This window comes from Neomonachus schauinslandi, chromosome 9 (assembly GCF_002201575.2).
Source record: "Neomonachus schauinslandi chromosome 9, ASM220157v2, whole genome shotgun sequence".
In the NCBI taxonomy this organism is placed as follows: Eukaryota; Metazoa; Chordata; class Mammalia; order Carnivora; family Phocidae; genus Neomonachus; species Neomonachus schauinslandi.
In genome coordinates, this window is record NC_058411.1 from 41,299,704 (window position 1) to 41,318,587 (window position 18,884).

General features: G+C 42.4%; 1 protein-coding gene across 1 annotated transcript in view; it reads left to right on the top strand.

The window, feature by feature from the left end:
* The window catches only part of SLC35F4 (solute carrier family 35 member F4), a 231,005-nt gene extending 212,693 nt beyond the window's left edge, over positions 1 to 18,312 (top strand). The window contains exons 4-8 of the mRNA XM_021701480.1: positions 475 to 694; positions 9,796 to 9,921; positions 11,833 to 12,025; positions 15,627 to 15,716; positions 18,071 to 18,312. Of these exons, the coding sequence (XP_021557155.1) occupies positions 475 to 694; positions 9,796 to 9,921; positions 11,833 to 12,025; positions 15,627 to 15,716; positions 18,071 to 18,312 (871 nt within the window). The remainder of the gene's footprint in view (positions 1 to 474; positions 695 to 9,795; positions 9,922 to 11,832; positions 12,026 to 15,626; positions 15,717 to 18,070) is intronic.
* Positions 18,313 to 18,884: the final 572 nt, after the last annotated feature.

Here is an 18,884-nt window from a genome sequence, read left to right on the forward strand (position 1 = left end):
GGCCTTGACCCTTAGGAAAAATAACATCCCACATCATGTGGCTTCCCATGGCTGCAAGTCATCTCTACCTGTTCACACAGTCGCAGCCCTCTTGGTCCTGTTGTATTCGCCCCTTGGGAAGGAATCTTCTCTCTCATCTAATAGCTGGTAATCCTAGAAAATACTCATTTCTGTATTTCTCCAGGCTTCTCTGAGAATGTTCAGCAGCAGCAGACTGGCTGCCCCAGCCATCTTGAGAGAATATCTAGGTAGGAAAGGGCCTAGCTCTGTGCCTGGGGAGATGTGGGCTCTTGTCCATGGAACCCTTTGCCCCCATTGTGGCCCGTAGGTGGGAGCCCTGGGTTCAGTAAGTTCCACAGATGAACAATGGGTGTTGAGTGTTTGTGTTCTTGCCAGAAAATGGCTGTCAAGAGTTAGACAAGCCAAAATGTGTCACAATTAGTACCTGACAATTAATCTCTTTTTCTTTCCTAGGGAATGCAGTCGGATTTTTGGTGAAGATGGTCTGACATTGAAGCTCTTTCTTAAAAGAACTGCTCCCTTTTCTATTCTATGGACTTTGACTAATTACCTGTATTTACTGGCTTTAAAGAAGCTGACAGCCACGGATGTCTCTGCTCTGTTCTGTTGTAACAAAGCCTTTGTCTTCTTGCTGTCGTGGATCGTGCTGAAAGACAGGTTCATGGGAGTGAGGGTAATGGCACACTTGATTCAATGTGTGAGGACACCCGTAATCGTAAATCCTTGGCATCGGGAGAGCTCCTCTGTTTCATGGAATTTCTGTCAAACTTTCCCCATTGGTTCTGAGTACAAATTGGAATTTGAAGATGCATTAGGACACCCAGGCAATTACCATATCATGAAAGGATAAAGAGACTCCCTTGGGCAGTCAGCTGATTTCAACAGGAGGCCCGAAAACAGACAGGGAAAAATAAGTTCTTTTTTAAGAATTAGTGGTGTGATCAACTCCTTCTGTCCTCAGGAAAGAAGGGTCTGAGAAAATTAGCCACAGTAAAGATTATGATTTTTTTTTTTCAATCAACATATGTTGGGACGACTCCCTCATGCTTTCCCTCCCCCCCCGGCCCCAAGATGGATTTAATTAACGTTGGTGTAAGTAGATAAGGTTACCAAACAGTAATTAAAGTCACTGGTAATGGCACAATGCTGTTAAAAGTGGCTATGTATCTAGTATGACTAATCTAGAAATGGAACGAAAAGCAGCAATTTGTACTTTCGGGTACAAATCCTTCATTGAACTGTATTAAACTCCCACCAGCCACTTCAGTTCTGAGTTTATTCCTTTCAGAAGTAATATGGATTTGAAAAAAAATTCTTTTGTATGCTTGCTCTAGGTTAGGTTGATTGAAAGCCATGCAGATTTAAGGAGCCAGATCTCATTCATGTCATCTGGCATGCCACCATGATGAAAATATTGAGAACGTAATTCTTTAGAAAGAGGTACAAATGAAAAGCCTTTTCCCAGAAGATAAACATCACATACTTATTGTTCTCTGAAAGAGATGTCCAAGACTGGATTTGAAGCATATTTTTCTGTCCAAATATTGTTCTTGTTGCAATGACTTCAGGGTCTCTGGCCCCCTAAATGCTGAAATTAATACTAGAGAGAGAGTTGATGATGGCCATTAACCCTTAAAACTTTTTTAATAGCAAATTCCAATTGTATCTTGGGAGATGCTGCTCAAAAATTCAGAACTGAAGCTTGACATGAACAAGAAGTAGAAAGCTATGATAGCAGACAAGTTGAGAAACTCTGAACCAGTCCATGATACATTAGAATATACCCAGATGTGTACCACACTCTCCACCAGCTAACTTAGATTTGCCATCCAAAGGACTTACCATTATGTTTTTATATGTGAAACACTGGTGCTAGATGTTTACCCTCAAGTACCCTGACGAATCCTTGAGAGCAGGGACCCTCCCTATATTGCTCACTGCTCCATTCAGGATTAGCTACATAATCTGTGGGGCCCAGTGCAAAATGAAAACACAGGTACCACTCCTTTTTTTTTAATTTTTAAAGCAGCTTTATTTTTCCCCCCAAGTTTTTATCTAAATTCAAGTTAGTCAGACACTAATGGTTTATTATATGTTGGCTAATTGAATTTAAATTAAAAAATAAATAAATTCAAGTTAGTTAACATATGGTGTAGTTTTGGTTTCAGGAGTAGAATTCAGTGGTTCGTCATTACATGTAACACCCAGTGCTCAGCACAAGTGCCCTCCTTAATGCCCATCCCCCATCTAGCCCATCCCCCCGCCCCTCTCCCCTTCAGCAACCCTTCGTTTGTTCCCTATAGTTAAGAGTCTCTTATGGTTTGCCTCCCTCTCTGTTTTTATCTTATTTTATTTTTCCTTCCCTTCCCCTATGTTGATCCGTTTTGTTTCTTAAATAACACAGGGACCACTCAAAAAAATCTGTCCATAATTTCAACGCAGCAACAGCAGAGCATGAAACCAAGGGCAAGGCCCTTCTAATCATGGGACCCTATGCATCTGCAAAGGTTATAGGCCCATGAAGCCAGCTCTGCCTCTGTCTCTGGCACCTAGAATAAGGCAGGGGACAAAACAGGGCTCAGTAGATATTTGAGGATATAGTCAATAAATTCATGGTTACAAGTTCTTTCTCTTTTCTGTCTGCCAGCACCATGGATTACCCATGAGGATTTGGAGGGGCTTCTCAGAAGAAAGGGGAAAAGAGGAGATTTAGGGGCTTTTCTGCCCTTTCAATGGCATCTGAATACCAAAAGGGAATCAATATCTTCTCTATTAGATTTACCAGTGAGACAATCAGTTGTATTGGAGTGAATGAATGCATTTAACCAGGGAACTTACTGATGCAAGGTGTCCTATCAAAAGAGGTTCAGTGTTTATTTGAGATTTAAAAAACACACACACACACACACACAAACTCAGCTGAGTAACTTCTATTTAAATCACACATTTAGGAAATCTGCCTAGAGGCTACAGACCATCACCATTCAAAAATTGGCATCTATAGTGGGTTGAATGGTGGTCTCCAATAAGGTGTCCACATCCTCATTCCCAGACCCTGTGAATCTGACCTTATGTGGAAAAGTGGTCTTTGCAGGCATAATTAACATAAGGATCATGCAAAGAGGAGATCATCCTGGATTGTTTAGGTGGCCCTAATTCCAATAACATATATCCTTATAAGAGACACACACAGGAGAGACACACAGAAGAGGAGAAGGCAATGTGACCACAGAGACAGAGGTTGGAGTGACGTGGCCACAAGCCCAGGAAAGCAGGGGCGACCCCCAGAACCTGGAAGAGTCAAGGAATGTATTCTCTCCCAGAGCTGCCATTAGGAGCATGGCTCTCCTGGATTTGAACTTCTGGCCTCCAGAACTGTGAGAGAATAAATTTCTGTTGTTTTCAGTCACCAAGTTTGTGGTAATTGGTGACAGTAGCCTCAGGAAACTACTACAGCACCCGTAAGTAGTAAGACCCAGTAGAAAAAAAAACCATTACGTAGCCAATGAGTTGTATATACTTGTTAATAAGGACATACATAAATTAAGACCTTATAGATGGCAAAATGGTAAACATGAACGTCAAGCATGGTAGAAGTCAGATAGTTTTCTTTTTACATACCAGGAAATGCTTTGCTCCTCACTGGGAAACATGAGGAAGTGTTTAATGCCACAATCCAGAAGAACGTCAAGGTGTAATTTTAACGATGCCTGTAATGAGGCCATGGGATATGAAAAGAACCAAAACAGCGTCAGCGTTTTGCCTTTTGACAGTCTCAGCAATTCTGTTTTTTCCTGAGATATATTGAGAACATGTATAATTGGGTCATTTGAGAAATTAAAGGAGAGCAAACAGAACACTGACAATGTAAATGCGGTTTTCATTGCCTACATCCAGACAGGATCAAAGCACAGCCCGTGCAGGCCTCCCCACTTGGACTACTCTCTCTTTTTTCTTAATAGTTAAAGTGCTGCTTTCGGTAAATATGGGTTGTTCCGGAGCACCAGTTGGCCAGAAGTAGCAATGCTCACGGAAAAATGATTCTGTTTTATGAATAACTTGTTAATCTTTTGTTTCCTTAGAATATTGATTGCATTACAGATGGAAAGGTACTTTGTTGTACATTTAGTTTTCTAGCACAAAATCATTTCAGCCAATTTGCTGGTAAACATTGCTGTGTTAAAAACTCTTTCATGAGGAGTTGCTTACAGCTGATATATGATCATCCCATGGAAATTAGTAAACTTTTTTAAAGGTTTTTCTTTTAATTGCACAAATGTTGGTGAGAATCCAGCTCTTGCAGCTTTGAAAAAGGGTGTTTTCCCATCTTCAAGATCCTGTCTTGTTTAGCTAGAGTTCTTAAATTCATGAAAAGCAGAGAAATCACCTTAATAAAAAAAAAAAGGTTCTCCTCAAAGAAAATGAACCACTGGCTGGGGGTTTTCTTCTCCGTCACGGGTATCGATTGCACTCCAGTCTGAAAAGTAAATGTCAGACTAGGAAGTTGAAACTCTTCTTTCAGATCTTGTCCCCGTCTCATCTTTTATATTGTTAATTGAAAATTTTCTTTCATTTTTAAATTTCCTTGAATGGAGGAAGAAAATTGGTGGGTGGTGAATGGTTCAGCAGACCCCAAACTTCCTTAGCAGATTTAGGAAATGAATTTGTGTCTCTTTGACTTGACACCCACATATTTTTCTAGCTGGGTCCCTATGCAGTTAACTTTCCAAACTGTGGCTCCTTTGGTTACTTTCCAAGATCCACCACGGACCGACTACAGTATCTCAGTTAAATGGAATCTTTCACTGCTTAACCTGCACTTCTCTGAATTCAAATTGAGCTCCAGAGTGCCCTAAATCAGGACACTGGAGCTGAGCTGTTACTGATTTGTGCCAATATGACACATTTAGAGAAGAGTCGAGATAACCTTTTGTTTCCATCTTGCCTTTGGTTGACATTTATGCCCTAACTGCTCATTTGTGTGCAGTGCAGAATCCTCTATCCAGAACCCTCATGCTTCCTGGAGGAGGCAGCAGAGGATGGGTAGTGGGACTCATCCTTATCATCCCCCTCTTGGCAGGAGAAAAATTCGTGAATACTGGGAGGAGAAAGCTGAGGTGGAATGCTCTCCCAATTTTATACCCGCAAGGAATCTGTAATCCCTTAACGAGAGGCCATCAATAGATCTGCTCTATCCTCCATGCACACCCTTTAGTCTTTCCATCTGGCAGTTCTTTCCCACTTTTCCAATCCTGGTCTCCCTTAGAGATCATTTTCAGATGGATTTTATTCATATAAAAATAGATGTGTGTTGGGGGATGGGGGGTGGGAATCTCGGTTTGGGGCTCTGAACAACTTGGTTTGACCTGTCCCCAGGCACCCTCTGCCCCCCCCCCCCCCCCACCCACAATCTGTATGGCTAAACACTGCCCACCTCTTTCATTTCTCACACTTCAACTCTTGCCCAATTTCACTGGATCTGAGTAAAACAGATGGTTCACCTTCATGGAACCTTAAATGTAGCATGTGGACAAGCTTAAGGTTTCTGCATAGCCTTGGTTTTCCTTGAAAATGGACTCTACTTAAATAAGGATGATCATCAGTGCAGGTCTCACCGGCCAAGCTATTAATGTGTATCCCACCTTCAGCTGCGGACCTGTAGTCTTGGGCTTGAGTACCACCCTGCCAGCAGTGAACCTTTGAGGCTCTCCTTTCTAGAGGCTACTGGAGGCTTGGGGTTCAGGGGTCCGTTGTGAGCCACAGAAGCCCCTCCGTGCTCACCCAGATTTAGAAACACTGTTAACCACAAGGCAAATTAAGGAAAGTTATTTCAGTTGCAATTAGAAAGAGAAGCGATTAAAGGTTCACTTCAATACCCTGAACCCTGGAAGAGCTGGTATTGTTACACAAATAATAATTCTGGACGCCATTTTGTCAGTGGGGGAAACAGTAACTGTAATGAGGCTGGTGAACACTCACAGAGATCAAGAGAAGGGCCAGACCATTTTGGTTTGGAAGGCCTGAGACAAAAAAAAAGAAAAGAAATGACGATACAAGAAAAGAAAACAGTCAAAAGCCAGATGTTCCTCTAGCTTTTATGTATACAGATGAATTCTTTGAGAGATGACAGAAGCCTAGCTTTCATGCCGGGTCACATATGGTAAATAGCACAGTGATATTATCAAACGTTTACCTCCAAAGCCATCTTTGGGCTTTAGGAACACACTCAGACAGCCTCATGGTCTCCCTCTGATTAGCCCTGAAAGTTGACAGGAGGCTCTCAGAGGGGGCTGAGCCTGCAGAGGAAGGTAGCTGGCTCAGGAGGAAATGTCCCTTAAGAGGTATGCTGAGCAAAGGGGCTAAATAAATCTTCTTCCTCAGGGTATTCCCCCCAGGTGGGCACACCATGACGTGAGAGGTCTGAGAGGTTTCCAAAGTTAAAAATGAGGCATTGGGAGGGTTATGGTCATTATGGTTACAAACATTCTCACCCGAACCGGATTCACGGAATGATAGTGGTGAGTGTTCTTATTTAGACACTCCGGTTGGTTATAGGGCTGGAACTGGAGTAGGGTGTGAGGAGAACCATGTCTTTCTGGAGCCCGACAGCGGGCACCATGAGATGGTGTCTTTTCAGCAGAAGCATCCCTCCTCTAGATGCTAATGTGCTCAAAGGCATTTTTGGGGTTGGAGCACTTCTGACCCGGATTTAAGGCACGGGCTTCCTGCAGGCACGTGTCCAGGGTCCCGAGCCCAAGAAGAGTCATTTGTGGTTTTTGTTCAAAAGAACAGACTATGAATCCTTCCTTGATAACTGGTCAATTCTGAAAATACCTGTGACTCAGATCTGTGTTTATGCTATTCGTTCTCTGGAAATATGAAAAATATCTACTCTGCTGTTAACCAGTGGTGCCAAAGAGAGCCACCTCTGGGAACCGAATGACCACTCCACTGAGCCTCCCCCCCCACATTTCCTTGCATTTCCTAGATTAGCTGAGCTCTCGTCCCTGAGTTCCAGCTGTGTAGATAAGAAACACATTGAAAGTATCTTAAAACACAGCCAAAGAAAATTTGTTCTGTTAGATAGTGGTGAACTTTAAATTAAAAATGTGGAAAATAATTTAACTTACCTTTTCCTCCCAGGAAACCTATATAACCTATAAATTACTGTTCATACCATAGAGAAGAATTTTTCTAACATCTCAAATATTCAGATTCTCATGCTTTTAGAACTTAGCTAATTACATTGTCAGCCCCCCCCCCGCCCCCCGACATGAAAAATGCTCTTCTCCATGAAGGCAATTGAAAGAGACACTGGTGTAATTGATATGTCAACTTAAGTGGTCCAGCTAATATTTCTACAAGAAGTTGAATATGAAATCTAATGGAGATCTTTAAAAGGCTCATCACAGTTATAGTTTTGAATTGCTATAAAATTTATAATCTTTGTCCATACGTAATTCCTATCTTGAGAAAATTTATAATAGACATATTGTGCATATATATTTTTACTAAAGGCTGACTCAGAAAAGGAAGTGCTTCTAACTGAAGCCATATCCTGGGGTAATAGTATCAAATGTTCATCGCTTTCTAGACAGTGTTCTTGTTTTTGCTGCTTCTTTTTTTTTTTCGATAGGCTGTTTGTTTTCAGAGTTCCCTAGACCCAGAATTCTATATTACACACAATTGCTTAAACCCAGATATTATGTGTTATACAATAATTTTAAATATGAAACAGTACATCATGTTAAAGTTCATTACAATTAATAGTGTATTCTAATAACCCTGTCTTGATATGAACAAGAAAACGTAACTGATGCTTGGCTGAAAGAAAACAAATATTGGTTCAAATTTCTTGTCCTACAAGCTCAGTCTTATGAGGGAAATCGACTTGCGCACCTGAACGCTTTGACCCATGAACATTATTTAAACATGAAAACAAATCAGAAAATGCCAGTGTCTAACGTGCCTTTTCATTTCTCTGAAATCAGACTGCCCAAAGGATCGTTGCAAGTCCTGGGCTGAACCATAAATCCCCAAATCAAAGAAAATGATAGCCCTCGCAGAATTTCCAGGTCGAAATAACCCCCTCCCCATGTTTATTTATGAGTCTATTACTTCTTGTTTGGAAAATTTCCTTGACACCTCATGGTGTGTGTATTAGATTCTGTTCCCTCTAGTGAGAGGCAAAGCCTAACTAGAACACATGCCTGGGAGCTTTAGAGAATATGATATTCACTCAGCAAGAGGAATGCCTCCCATCAAGCCGCCTCCTGGAAAAACGCTTTATGAAGACAGTTTTTCACTGCTGACATGTCAGCGTCTGTTCTCAAGTACTCCTGCTGTTTTTCATAAAAGATGCTTCAGTGTGGAGCTAGGTCTGAAGCCAACAGTGCACTTGCTCTTGGTGGTCATTAACAAAAGAATTGCTTCAGCAGCATCTAAATTATGTGTCATCACTCCCATACTCCGCACTGGCACGGAGTGAGTCTACAGTCACATGTAAAGGGCTACATTTTGTTGTAATAAATAATTCACTAATAATATTCGGAGGGGCCAACAAAAGTCACATATGCGGAAAAGCTATCTCGGAGGAACTGATTTACTCGGGAATACTCAGAACTGAACCTTAACGAAATTAACCACCCGGTGCCTATACATGTCTTGCAAAGCTGCATCTGGGTTTAAAAGTCAGTGAGACTATTTCACAGGGAAATGACATACCGTTCCCTATTCCAGGGCCATCATTGTACTGTTTACTATGGCTTTGAAATGGCTTCTACTGGAATCAGGTCAAGATAATTTCAGAAACAGATGCAAGTCAGCGTTTCACTAAGGGAGTGGACCCCTGTTTTGAATAGATCCAGGATCATATCAATTTATAGTAGACCATTATGATTTTAATCAAATGATGACTATTTCACTTTAGGCAGTTAATGCTCTAGAATATATCTTTTTTTTTTAACACTTTTTTTTTAAAGATTTTATTTATTTATCTGAGAGAGAGAATGGGAGACAGAGAGCATGAGAGGGGAAGGGTCAGAGGGAGAAGCAGACCCCCCACTGAGCAGGGAGCCCAATGCGGGACTCGATCCCGGGACTCCAGAATCATGACCTGAGCCGAAGGCAGTTGCTTAACCAACTGAGCCACCCAGGCGCCCCAGAATAGATCTTTTTGAGGTTAATTTGCACGTAAACCAAAGGAAGAACTAGCCTCCGTTTGACATGCCCAGGGCCAGTGCAAACTCAGCTCCCTCCTTATAAATCACTGGGAGAGATGATAGGCTTTCCTTTTTGTCCCTTGGCCTAAATTTTGCCTCTTAGCTGCATCAGTGTTATGTCTCCCTAATCAAGTCCTGGTGATGGGTCAATCTTCAAAATCATGCATTGGTCTGAGGAGCTGATTAAAATGTATGCTGAATTGTTTGAAGAAAAAGAATACAGTCTAGATGAAAATGCTGTGGAGTGATTTCCTATTAAATTCATTTCACCAACATGGATATTAATCGCTAAGAAGTTGAGCTAAAAGATTAAACTGCAATTACTAGCCCTTAATTAGAATGTGAGCAGCTTTTATAGTCTCTGTCTGGATGTCTCACGAGCATACTGATTTCTTGTTAATACTGACCCTTCCTACCTTGAAACAGCGATGTATGAGAGGTAATTGGGTTTGAGGAAGCATTTAGCAACTCTCATGAAGTCTTCAATTGCTTGCCCTGAGATATGGAGGCATCAATTTTTTAAAGAAAAATTTCTTTGCGTTCTACTTGACAGATAGTTGCTGCAATTATGGCCATTACGGGTATCGTCATGATGGCATATGCAGATAATTTCCACACAGATTCTATCATAGGAGTGGCATTCGCAGTGGGCTCAGCCTCTACATCTGCATTATATAAGGTATGTTGTGCCTTTTTTTATGTGGTTAGCTGTCATTCGTAACTTAGATGCGAGTGATAAAGGAAGCCGGGACAATGAAAGTCTTGGCTAGAGAAGAAAAAAAAAAAAAAAGATGGTTCAAATAAGACTAAGTACCATTTACTGGGTACTTGCTACATGCTGGGCACTGGCCAGAAATTTTCACCTGTGCTAACTCAACTTTCTGAGGCACAGGCACTGATCCCCACTTTCCAGATGAGGAAACTGAAGCTTAAAAGATTAAGTAACTTGCCCAAGGGCACACAGCCAGGCAGTGATAGAAAGATTTAAATTCTGACTGGCCACGTCCAAAGCCCATGCTCCACGCCTCGGCCCCTCCACAATCATCAATCAGTTGCAGCAGGGGCGGATAAAGACTCCTCTTCTCTTTAAGTTTCTTTATGTTAACTATCTACAGTCATTATCTTAACTCCAATGAGGTGTTAAAAATAACAAGCAAGCCGTCACTTGCGAGTTGACTGCTACGTATTAACCCGAAGCCACAGGAACTCCTGTTATTAGTGAAACAAAGGGCCTCCTTTCCTCTCTGATGGATACTCTGAATCTGCACTATGTACTTACCACTCGTTCTCTGCTGGAGCTGCCTGTCTTCAGTGGAAAATCTATTCAGTCGTTGCCCCTGACTTCAGAGGCAAGGACTAAGAGAGCAGATCTACAAGGTTATCCCCAAAACTCCACTTTTCAGAGCCAGCTTTTGGGATGTAGCTAAGGCACTGTTCCACTTTCCCCTCTCTTGGTGTTTCAGTGAGAAACTTCTCTGTGAAAAGCAGGAAACGCCCGCCCTTTGCATCCCTCCTGGATGCCTGATCTGATTATTCACCAACACTGCGGCTCCTAGGGCACTGAGTCTATTTCCATATTGACATTTCCTGGCCCAGTGATTCTGTGACAAGCTTGACAAGTTTTCACTCAATTGCCATTAGTGTCTAACTGGCCCCCAACTGAGACTCCACTAAGGTGTCTGATGGGATCAAAGAACAGCACGTGGTCAAGTTCTCTTGATTAACTCTCTCAAGAGAAAAAAATAGTAAGTTCGGTTAAAATTAAAAGCAACCCCTGGAATTGCTATGTGACTGGGATGGCTGTCTTATTGAGGTATTCTCCTGACCATGTTATAGATGTATTCATCCTGGGAGCAGTAACATTTGCAGACATGCATAAAATCAAATGTGCACCGTCAGGAAGATCTGCTCCATTCTACATTGTTCAAGGATTAATACAGGAAGCAGAAGGGTTATAAAGCCAAGAAGTATCAACTAGACACCTGGGTCCTCCTTAGCCCAACGTGGCTTTATGTTGACCATTCACACCTCCTTGTTATCTTCCTCTGTACACAGATTTATATCCAGGAAAAAAATTTTTTTTAATCTGGAGAATAAACAGTATTTGTGAAAATATGTTAAGCTCAGAGAGAAAGGTGCTTATGAATCCAAGGCATCATTATTATGTCTCTCAACAACATAAAGATCGTCTCTCTAATTTAGTTTTTGGTATCTGTCAGATTACAGGTAAAATGAATCCCATGCTTGAGGGGAAGAATTGATGGCATCTCAACCCTAGATCGTCCTGGGTTTATCTGCACTCTTAGTCATCATTCACCCTATACCCATCCCCGATGGTGGTATTTAACACAATGCCTTCAGCAGTTTCCAACATCATAAGGAATTCATTTTATGGCATTTGCTGTTTCATATGAAGACTACAGGGCATTTTACTTCCTTATCTCAACGGTCCATTTAGTGCCATGGAGTTGGTGGGGTAAGAAGAAATAGAGGATAAACTCTGGGCTGGTCAGTACACTGTGTAGAACTTGCCTTTCTGCTCTAGCAAAGTTTTTAATGTGTGGCTAAGGAGTTTCTTTCCCAATCCAAGGTTTTGTTCAAGATGTTTCTTGGAAGTGCCAACTTCGGTGAAGCAGCACACTTTGTCTCCACATTGGGTTTCTTCAATTTGATCTTCATCTCTTTCACCCCGATCATCCTGTATTTCACCAAGGTGGAGCACTGGTCCTCATTTGCAGCTCTGCCATGGGGCTATCTCTGTGGGATGGCCGGGCTGTGGCTGGGTAAGTGGCCCTGGGTTTTGCCTTCCATTCCCTATGTCACTTGAACTTTCCTTGGCTATCCAAGGAATGATCATAGTAGGGTTATTCCCTTGGGAAACTTTGTCCTCTATTTCCCAAACTTACCTAAGGTTGGCTAATGGTTAGAAGGTTCTTTGCGGGGTATTGCTTCATTAGATCAGAGATGTTCAACTGGTATACCTCCCATGGGCTAATGTGTGAGCTGGAGGCCCAGGCCACTCTGATCACCACTGGTCTTCAAGAAGCCTTGTCCATTCTTCATGATGTACTGTATGATGTCACTGTGTTCCAGGTGTAGCACGGTGTGCCAAGCAGAGGGAGAGAGGAGATGGTGCATTCAAGGAACTCAAAGTGGATCAAAATGGATGGAACACCAAGTGCAGGAGGAATAGGGAGGAAGGAAGGAGATGACATTCTGGGAAGAAACAGGTTATGAAGGGCCTGGAAACCCATTAAGGGAGTGGATTTAAAATCCACTGAAAAATCTTTAAGCAGAGATGACAGGCTCACATCTGCATTTTAGTCAGCCCACTCTGGGGCTGTGTATGGAGAAGGAATTTGAGATAGGAAGCCCTCAGCAAGCAGGAGAAGAAGGCAGAACTAGACTTGGTTGCCCTTCTAAGTAGGCTGTGCCTAGTCGATGACCAAGAAAAAGTCAACTGGAGTCTTTTTAATGTTGTCTCTCCAAACTCCCCAAACTCAAGGTGGTCTGCTTCACCTGAGCAACCAGGGGGCTCCCACTTTCCAGCTGTGCTGCTTCTGTCACTAGCTGTAAAAGGAACCTGAAAAATAACAAACCCACTCTTGTCTCCCCAAGCAGGTGAACAACAGCAACCACGACATGACTCAGTGTCCCTTTACTCAGAGCCAAATCACTTTCATTCTGCTCCTCTGTCCTCACCCTTCGTAAGGACAGCCCCCTCTGCCTGGTCCCCATTTACCCACCACGCTTGACCTGCAGGACGTCTGCCAACCCTCAGCTGACCTTCTTTATCAAGGTGACATAATCTGAAGCAGCTTTGCAATTCCTGGGAGAAAAACATGCCCAGGTTTTCATTCCCACATAAGCACTGGGTCATCTTTTTCTCTACTTTAGCCCAGGCCCCTAAGGTGAGGTCTGAGACAAGAGAATGATCAAATGTTAATTGTTGGTGCTCTGAATTCTACTTTTGAAGTCCAAAAATATGTAGTTATGACCTTTCATAACCTCTGCTAAATTGAGTGGAATTCAATAGCACTGTTTCCATAAGACCCAAACATCCTAATTAAAAGTGCCTAGATAATTTCCTGGCCAAAAACAATCTAGCTGGGAGCAGTCATAACCCAAATTTCACAGACTCTTGGCCTCAGCTGTGTACACATGATCTCCAGCTTTCTGCAAAGTAGCCCTTCACCAACATATATCCCTTGGCAGGTCTAATACATGCTCCTCTACCAGCCCCACTCAGGTTGGGTGTCACCCAGGCTACTGGGTACTAGTTCTCCATCAAGCAGCATGATCTCCATACTCCACTGGGTATAGCGCTGCCCAGTACCGGAGGGGCTCCACCCAGCCCGTCCCCAGCCCACAGCAGTCCTCATGGTGCCAAAGCTGCTCTGTGATAAAATGAGGGGACAGCCTCTCTCCTGTGTTACACACCCCAGGGTTTATACAATCTTCACTGCTCCTGTTCTTGAGTTTTTATTTCCATCCCTCTCTTCTCCATTGTAACCAGCTGTGATCTGGCTAGAGCTGGGCTGGACAAATAGCCGGTGGTCCTCTGGCCTGCGCACATTGTCTGTAACTACAGCTTTTATTTGCTTAGGCTCACCTTGCTTCATTCCTTCTCGAAGGTCAGGCTATCTGCCAGGGAGTGCCTAAGCCCAAATGCAGGTTGGCCTGGTCCGTTCCCCTGACATGTCTGAAGCCCATTTCAACTTGGGCTGGGCCCCATGCTACAGATAACATATTGAATTATATATTCTTGTCCTTAGGTTGTCAGAAAAATGAGTAAGTGTTCTACCTAAAGAACTGATTAAAAACAGACAACACATTTCGGTGAAGCCCCCTGTTTCTTGCTGAGTGGGAAGGGCTCAGTTCTCACCCAAACACCAATACTTTCAATCCACTGAAATATCCAGTTCAGCTAATAAAATAGCCGTGCAGGAGTTTAGCAGAGTCTGTGTGGGACTGAAAAAATTCCTGACTTTAGCTAGAGTGTGCCATAGTTGATTCCCTGAGTCTGGGGAGAGAGTTGAGGGGCAGGAACATTTTCATTGTAGCTTTGCAATGAAGGAGAAAGAGTTACTAACTGAGGAAGATCCTCTGCCTTAATTGCCACTACTATTATATGATAATTATGAAGGAGCCCAAGTTTTATGAAAGTCAAACCCACTGTCTCTAACTGCCAAGTACAAGTGACTCCAGATAACTAAGTTAGTGGGCTTAATTAAAGCAAGAATTGTAGATAGCATAGAAGAATAAACACTGTCCTGAATGGAGTAGTTCTAGAACCATCTTTGGTTCTATAGAGATATAGGCAACATGGTTGAGTCATTTACAAAGAGATCTCTCTGAATTGAGGACCATTCGTAAACATCTAAACAACCCCTAAAATAAAGACTGGATTGAAATCCATTAAAATAATGCTATGTAGGGGCACCTGGGTAGCTCAGTGGGTTAAGTGTCAGACTCTTGATCTCAGCTCAGGTCTTGATCTCCTAAGATCCAAACATTCTAATTAAAAGTGCCTAGATAATTTTCTGGCCAAAAACAATCTAGCTGGGAATAGTCATAACCCAAATTCCCAGTGTGGAGCCTACATAAAAAAATAAATAAATAAAATAAAATAAAACAATGCTATGTAGCTTATCATTGTTTTTCTTTTTTTATAATTGTTTTTCTTTTGAAAACATGTATTTTTGATCATTTTTGTAGGGGGTAGATGATTGTTTTATATTTTACTAAAAAGATCCAAAGATATTAATTAAAAGGTATCTAGTTACACCTTCCTTTGGTTCTGTGGACCTGCCCTTGGGTAATCTGTGCACAAGTCAGGATGCGGAAAAGGTCCCTGGGGTTCAGTGCATTACACTGAACACACTTTTGTTTGCCTGCATGACGCTCACCACGAGAGAAAGGAAATAAAAGCGCATAGGCCGTGCTTGGATAGAGCTTTGTTTTGGCAGTAACATGAGAGCCTTTTAGTTATCAGGAATATGTCATAATATAACAAAGTAACAAAGGGAAAAAGCCCAAACTTCAATCATTGTCTTCTTTCAACCTCTGGCTGGCCCCAGCCTACCTTTATAGTGCTAATAAGCAGTGTCGTAAATTGATTGTTTCACTGCTTTGCATTTGCTCAATATGCCCCTTGCCAGCCAGCTGGCAAGAGATCAGGCAGTCAAGGTGGCAGAGGAGAAAGAAGAATAGACTACTTCAATGGAGAAACGTGCATCCGGCTCCCAAATTAGAGAATTAATTGACCAAAGGTGCAGACAGCGTAGAAGGCAGGTTTAGCAAAAACACTGGTTCTATTATGTTAAGAAGGAAAGAGCCCAGCAGATCAGTTTCCCTTCATCATCCATATCCTTTATTTTACAGCCTTCAATATCCTGGTGAATGTCGGCGTGGTGCTGACATACCCAATCCTGATCTCCATCGGGACAGTGCTCAGCGTTCCTGGAAATGCAGGTACTTGTAGGATTTGACATGTGCGCAGTCTCTTGCTTGTGTTCCTTTTACACCCTGTGTTGTTTCTTCGAGCAATTGTGAATTATGTCCCTTGCCTGGGAAGATGTTTTTTAAATATCGGGAAGGTGGCAGACAACAGAATAACTATGCAGCAGATTTAAAATTTGCAGCTATAAACACTGTTTTTACTCGGTCGTGCTTTTAGAATTAAATACCAAATGTATCATTTGGGTTTCATGTAATCTCCCTGACAACCTAATTTTGCGGTATTTTTAGAGGAAGTCCTGTGGAAACAAAAGGCATCCCAGCCGAGGACTCTCAAGTAAACGTCACTAATGAAAGTGTAGGAAATGTTCAGGGTGTTGGCTCCCCATCAGACTATCCGTGGGGAGCGGCAGAAGCTTCTCCTGGGGGCACAGCAGATGGCCCTCAGGAATAGATACAGGAAAAAGCAACTGGACTCACTTCAGGGACAAGAAGAGAAGCTATTTTTCCAGGATAATCTTCCTAGTGCAACCTGTCAATGAAACAAGTAATGAAAGTGAGTGATTTGGAACACCGTATAGTCCTTCTAACTGTAAAATTCTATTTTTCCAAGTCTCGGGTACCCACCTTTCTCTGCCCCGGGACAATCAGCAAGTGTTCATTGAGCACTTACTGTGTGCAGAACTGTAGAAGAAACGGGGGGGCAGGGGGCGGGAAGGATATTATTGTTCCCATAAGAAACTTTCACCAAATTTGGAAAACAAGCCCAGCATATATGAAATAACTTAAAACCCCACAGTGTGATTTATTAGCAAATGCCAAATCGTGTGAGACAGACTCTTTTTTTTTTTTAAAGATTTTATTTATTTATTTGAGACAGAGAGAATGAGAGAGAGAGCACATGAGAGGGGGGAGGGTCAGAGGGAGAAGCAGGCTCCCCGCTGAGCAGGGAGCCCGATGCGGGACTCGATCCAGGGACTCCAGGATCATGACCTGAGCCGAAGGCAGTCGCTTAACCAACTGAGCCACCCAGGCGCCCGTGAGACAGACTCTTAAGACTAAAAGATATCCAGAGGAAAGAAATATCAGAGAGGAGAGGAGTTGTCGAGGAAGTCCATTCATTCACCCAGGGATCCGGTCATTCAACACATCATTTCTGAGCACTTAGGATGTGCCAGGAACAATGCTAACGCTGGTGAGGGGTCCTGAGCGAGACACAGTTCCTGTTCTCTGGACCATGCAGAACACAGAGGGAGACAAAAGGAATTGAGTAGTTACAATGTAGAAAGAGAATTGTCTTGATAGAGGTGTGTAATGAAGGCTCTGAGAGCACACAGGAGTGGCTTCCAGGGAGGCTTCCTGTAAGAAGCCAAGAGAGAGAACTAATGCAGGGATTAGCTGGATGGTGTGGATATGAGAAGGGACGGGCATTCCATGTAAAAAGAACAGCCTGTGCATGACCAAGAATTCCACTACTAGGTACCTATGCCGAGAAACGGAAAACAGGGACTCAAAAGTATACTTGTACATGAATATTCATCGCAGCCCTATTCACAATGGCCAAAAGGTGGCAACACCCAAATGTCCATCAACAGATGAACTGATAACCAAGTTGGGGTACAATGGGATCTCATTCAGCCATAAAAAGGCAGGGAGTATGGAGACATGCTACCACATGGTTGAACCTCGAAAACGTCATGCTAAGTGAAAGAAGCCACACACAAAAAAGTCACATGTGGTATGATTCCATTTATGTGAAATCTCCAGAATAGGTTAACTCATGGAAACCAACAGCAGATCCCCACACAGGAACTGGGAGGTCGGGGAGGGAGCTGGGGAGTAGCTGCTTCATGGGTAAGGGGTTATAATTTGAAGTGATGGAGATGTTTTGGAACCAGATGGAGGTGGCGGTTATACAACATTGTGAACATACAAAATGCCACTAAATTCACTTGAACAGAGTTCATTTTAATTTACAGGAATTGCACCTCAATTAAAAATTTTTTTAAAAGAACAGCATGTGCCAAGACGTAGGCATTAACAAGCTTGGCTCATCTGAAAAATCATCAGCGGCCCAATGAAACTGGAAAAGTGTGAAGGGACGCAGAGGAGAAGTTTCAAGAAATAAAACTTGCAGAGGCAATTAAATGAGGTGACATGAGCCTTGAAGGATAAGCCTGAGACTTAGGGAGAAGAAACAGAAAGCAAGCAAAGAGAACGATAGAATGATATGGAGAAAGGAAAGATGAGCTTGAAAGAACAAGGGAGACCTTAGAAATCTCTAGATGTAGCACTGACTTCGGTCATTTGTTCTCAGAGAAGCCTAGAAACAGTCATAGCCTATGACAGACCTGATTTTTCTGCCCTAGCTGTGGATCTCCTGAAGCAGGAGGTGATATTCAATGTCGTCCGCCTGGCTGCTACCATCATCATCTGCATTGGGTTTCTGCTGATGCTGTTGCCGGAGGAGTGGGACGAAATTACCCTGAGATTCATCAACAGCCTGAAGGAAAAGAAGAGCGAGGATCATGTGGAGGACATCACTGACTCCAGTGTGCACCTGCGGACCAGAAGCCGGGCCAATGGGACTGTGTCTATACCACTGGCTTAACGAGGGACACATTTTGGATGCACGTGTATGTATATTCTGTGAATATAATAAAATTTTCTCACTACCTGTACACTCAAATGACAGTATTAACTCTGAATCTCGATAAGTCATATGTGAAATAATGCCAATGATAAAAGTTTACATTTATATGCTTATCAAGGAACTGGTGTAAATAATCATAATAAAAATTTTTTATTAAAACATATTCATCTTTGTTCTATTTCTTCTGTTTTGGAGGGAATTACCCCCCCACACCCTCAATTTGCAAAGTTTCCTGAAAACATGAGATTCTACTAAGTTATGACCTTACCCTCCCTGGGAACTGAGATGTTTTCATCCCATCAGAGAAAGTTGCATAAGAGGAAAACACATGTAAAGGATACACACTTTATATATATTTAAGTCCAATAAGAGCCTTAAGTTTGAAGGCTGGAAAGTAATTAAACAACTATCAAAAGAGTATCTTCTATATGCAACACTTACACTAGGAAAAATGAAGGTGTGAAGATATAGAAGAACCCGTCTGTACTTCCGATGTGCTTAGAGTAGTACAGAGCGTAAGAGTCGTTACA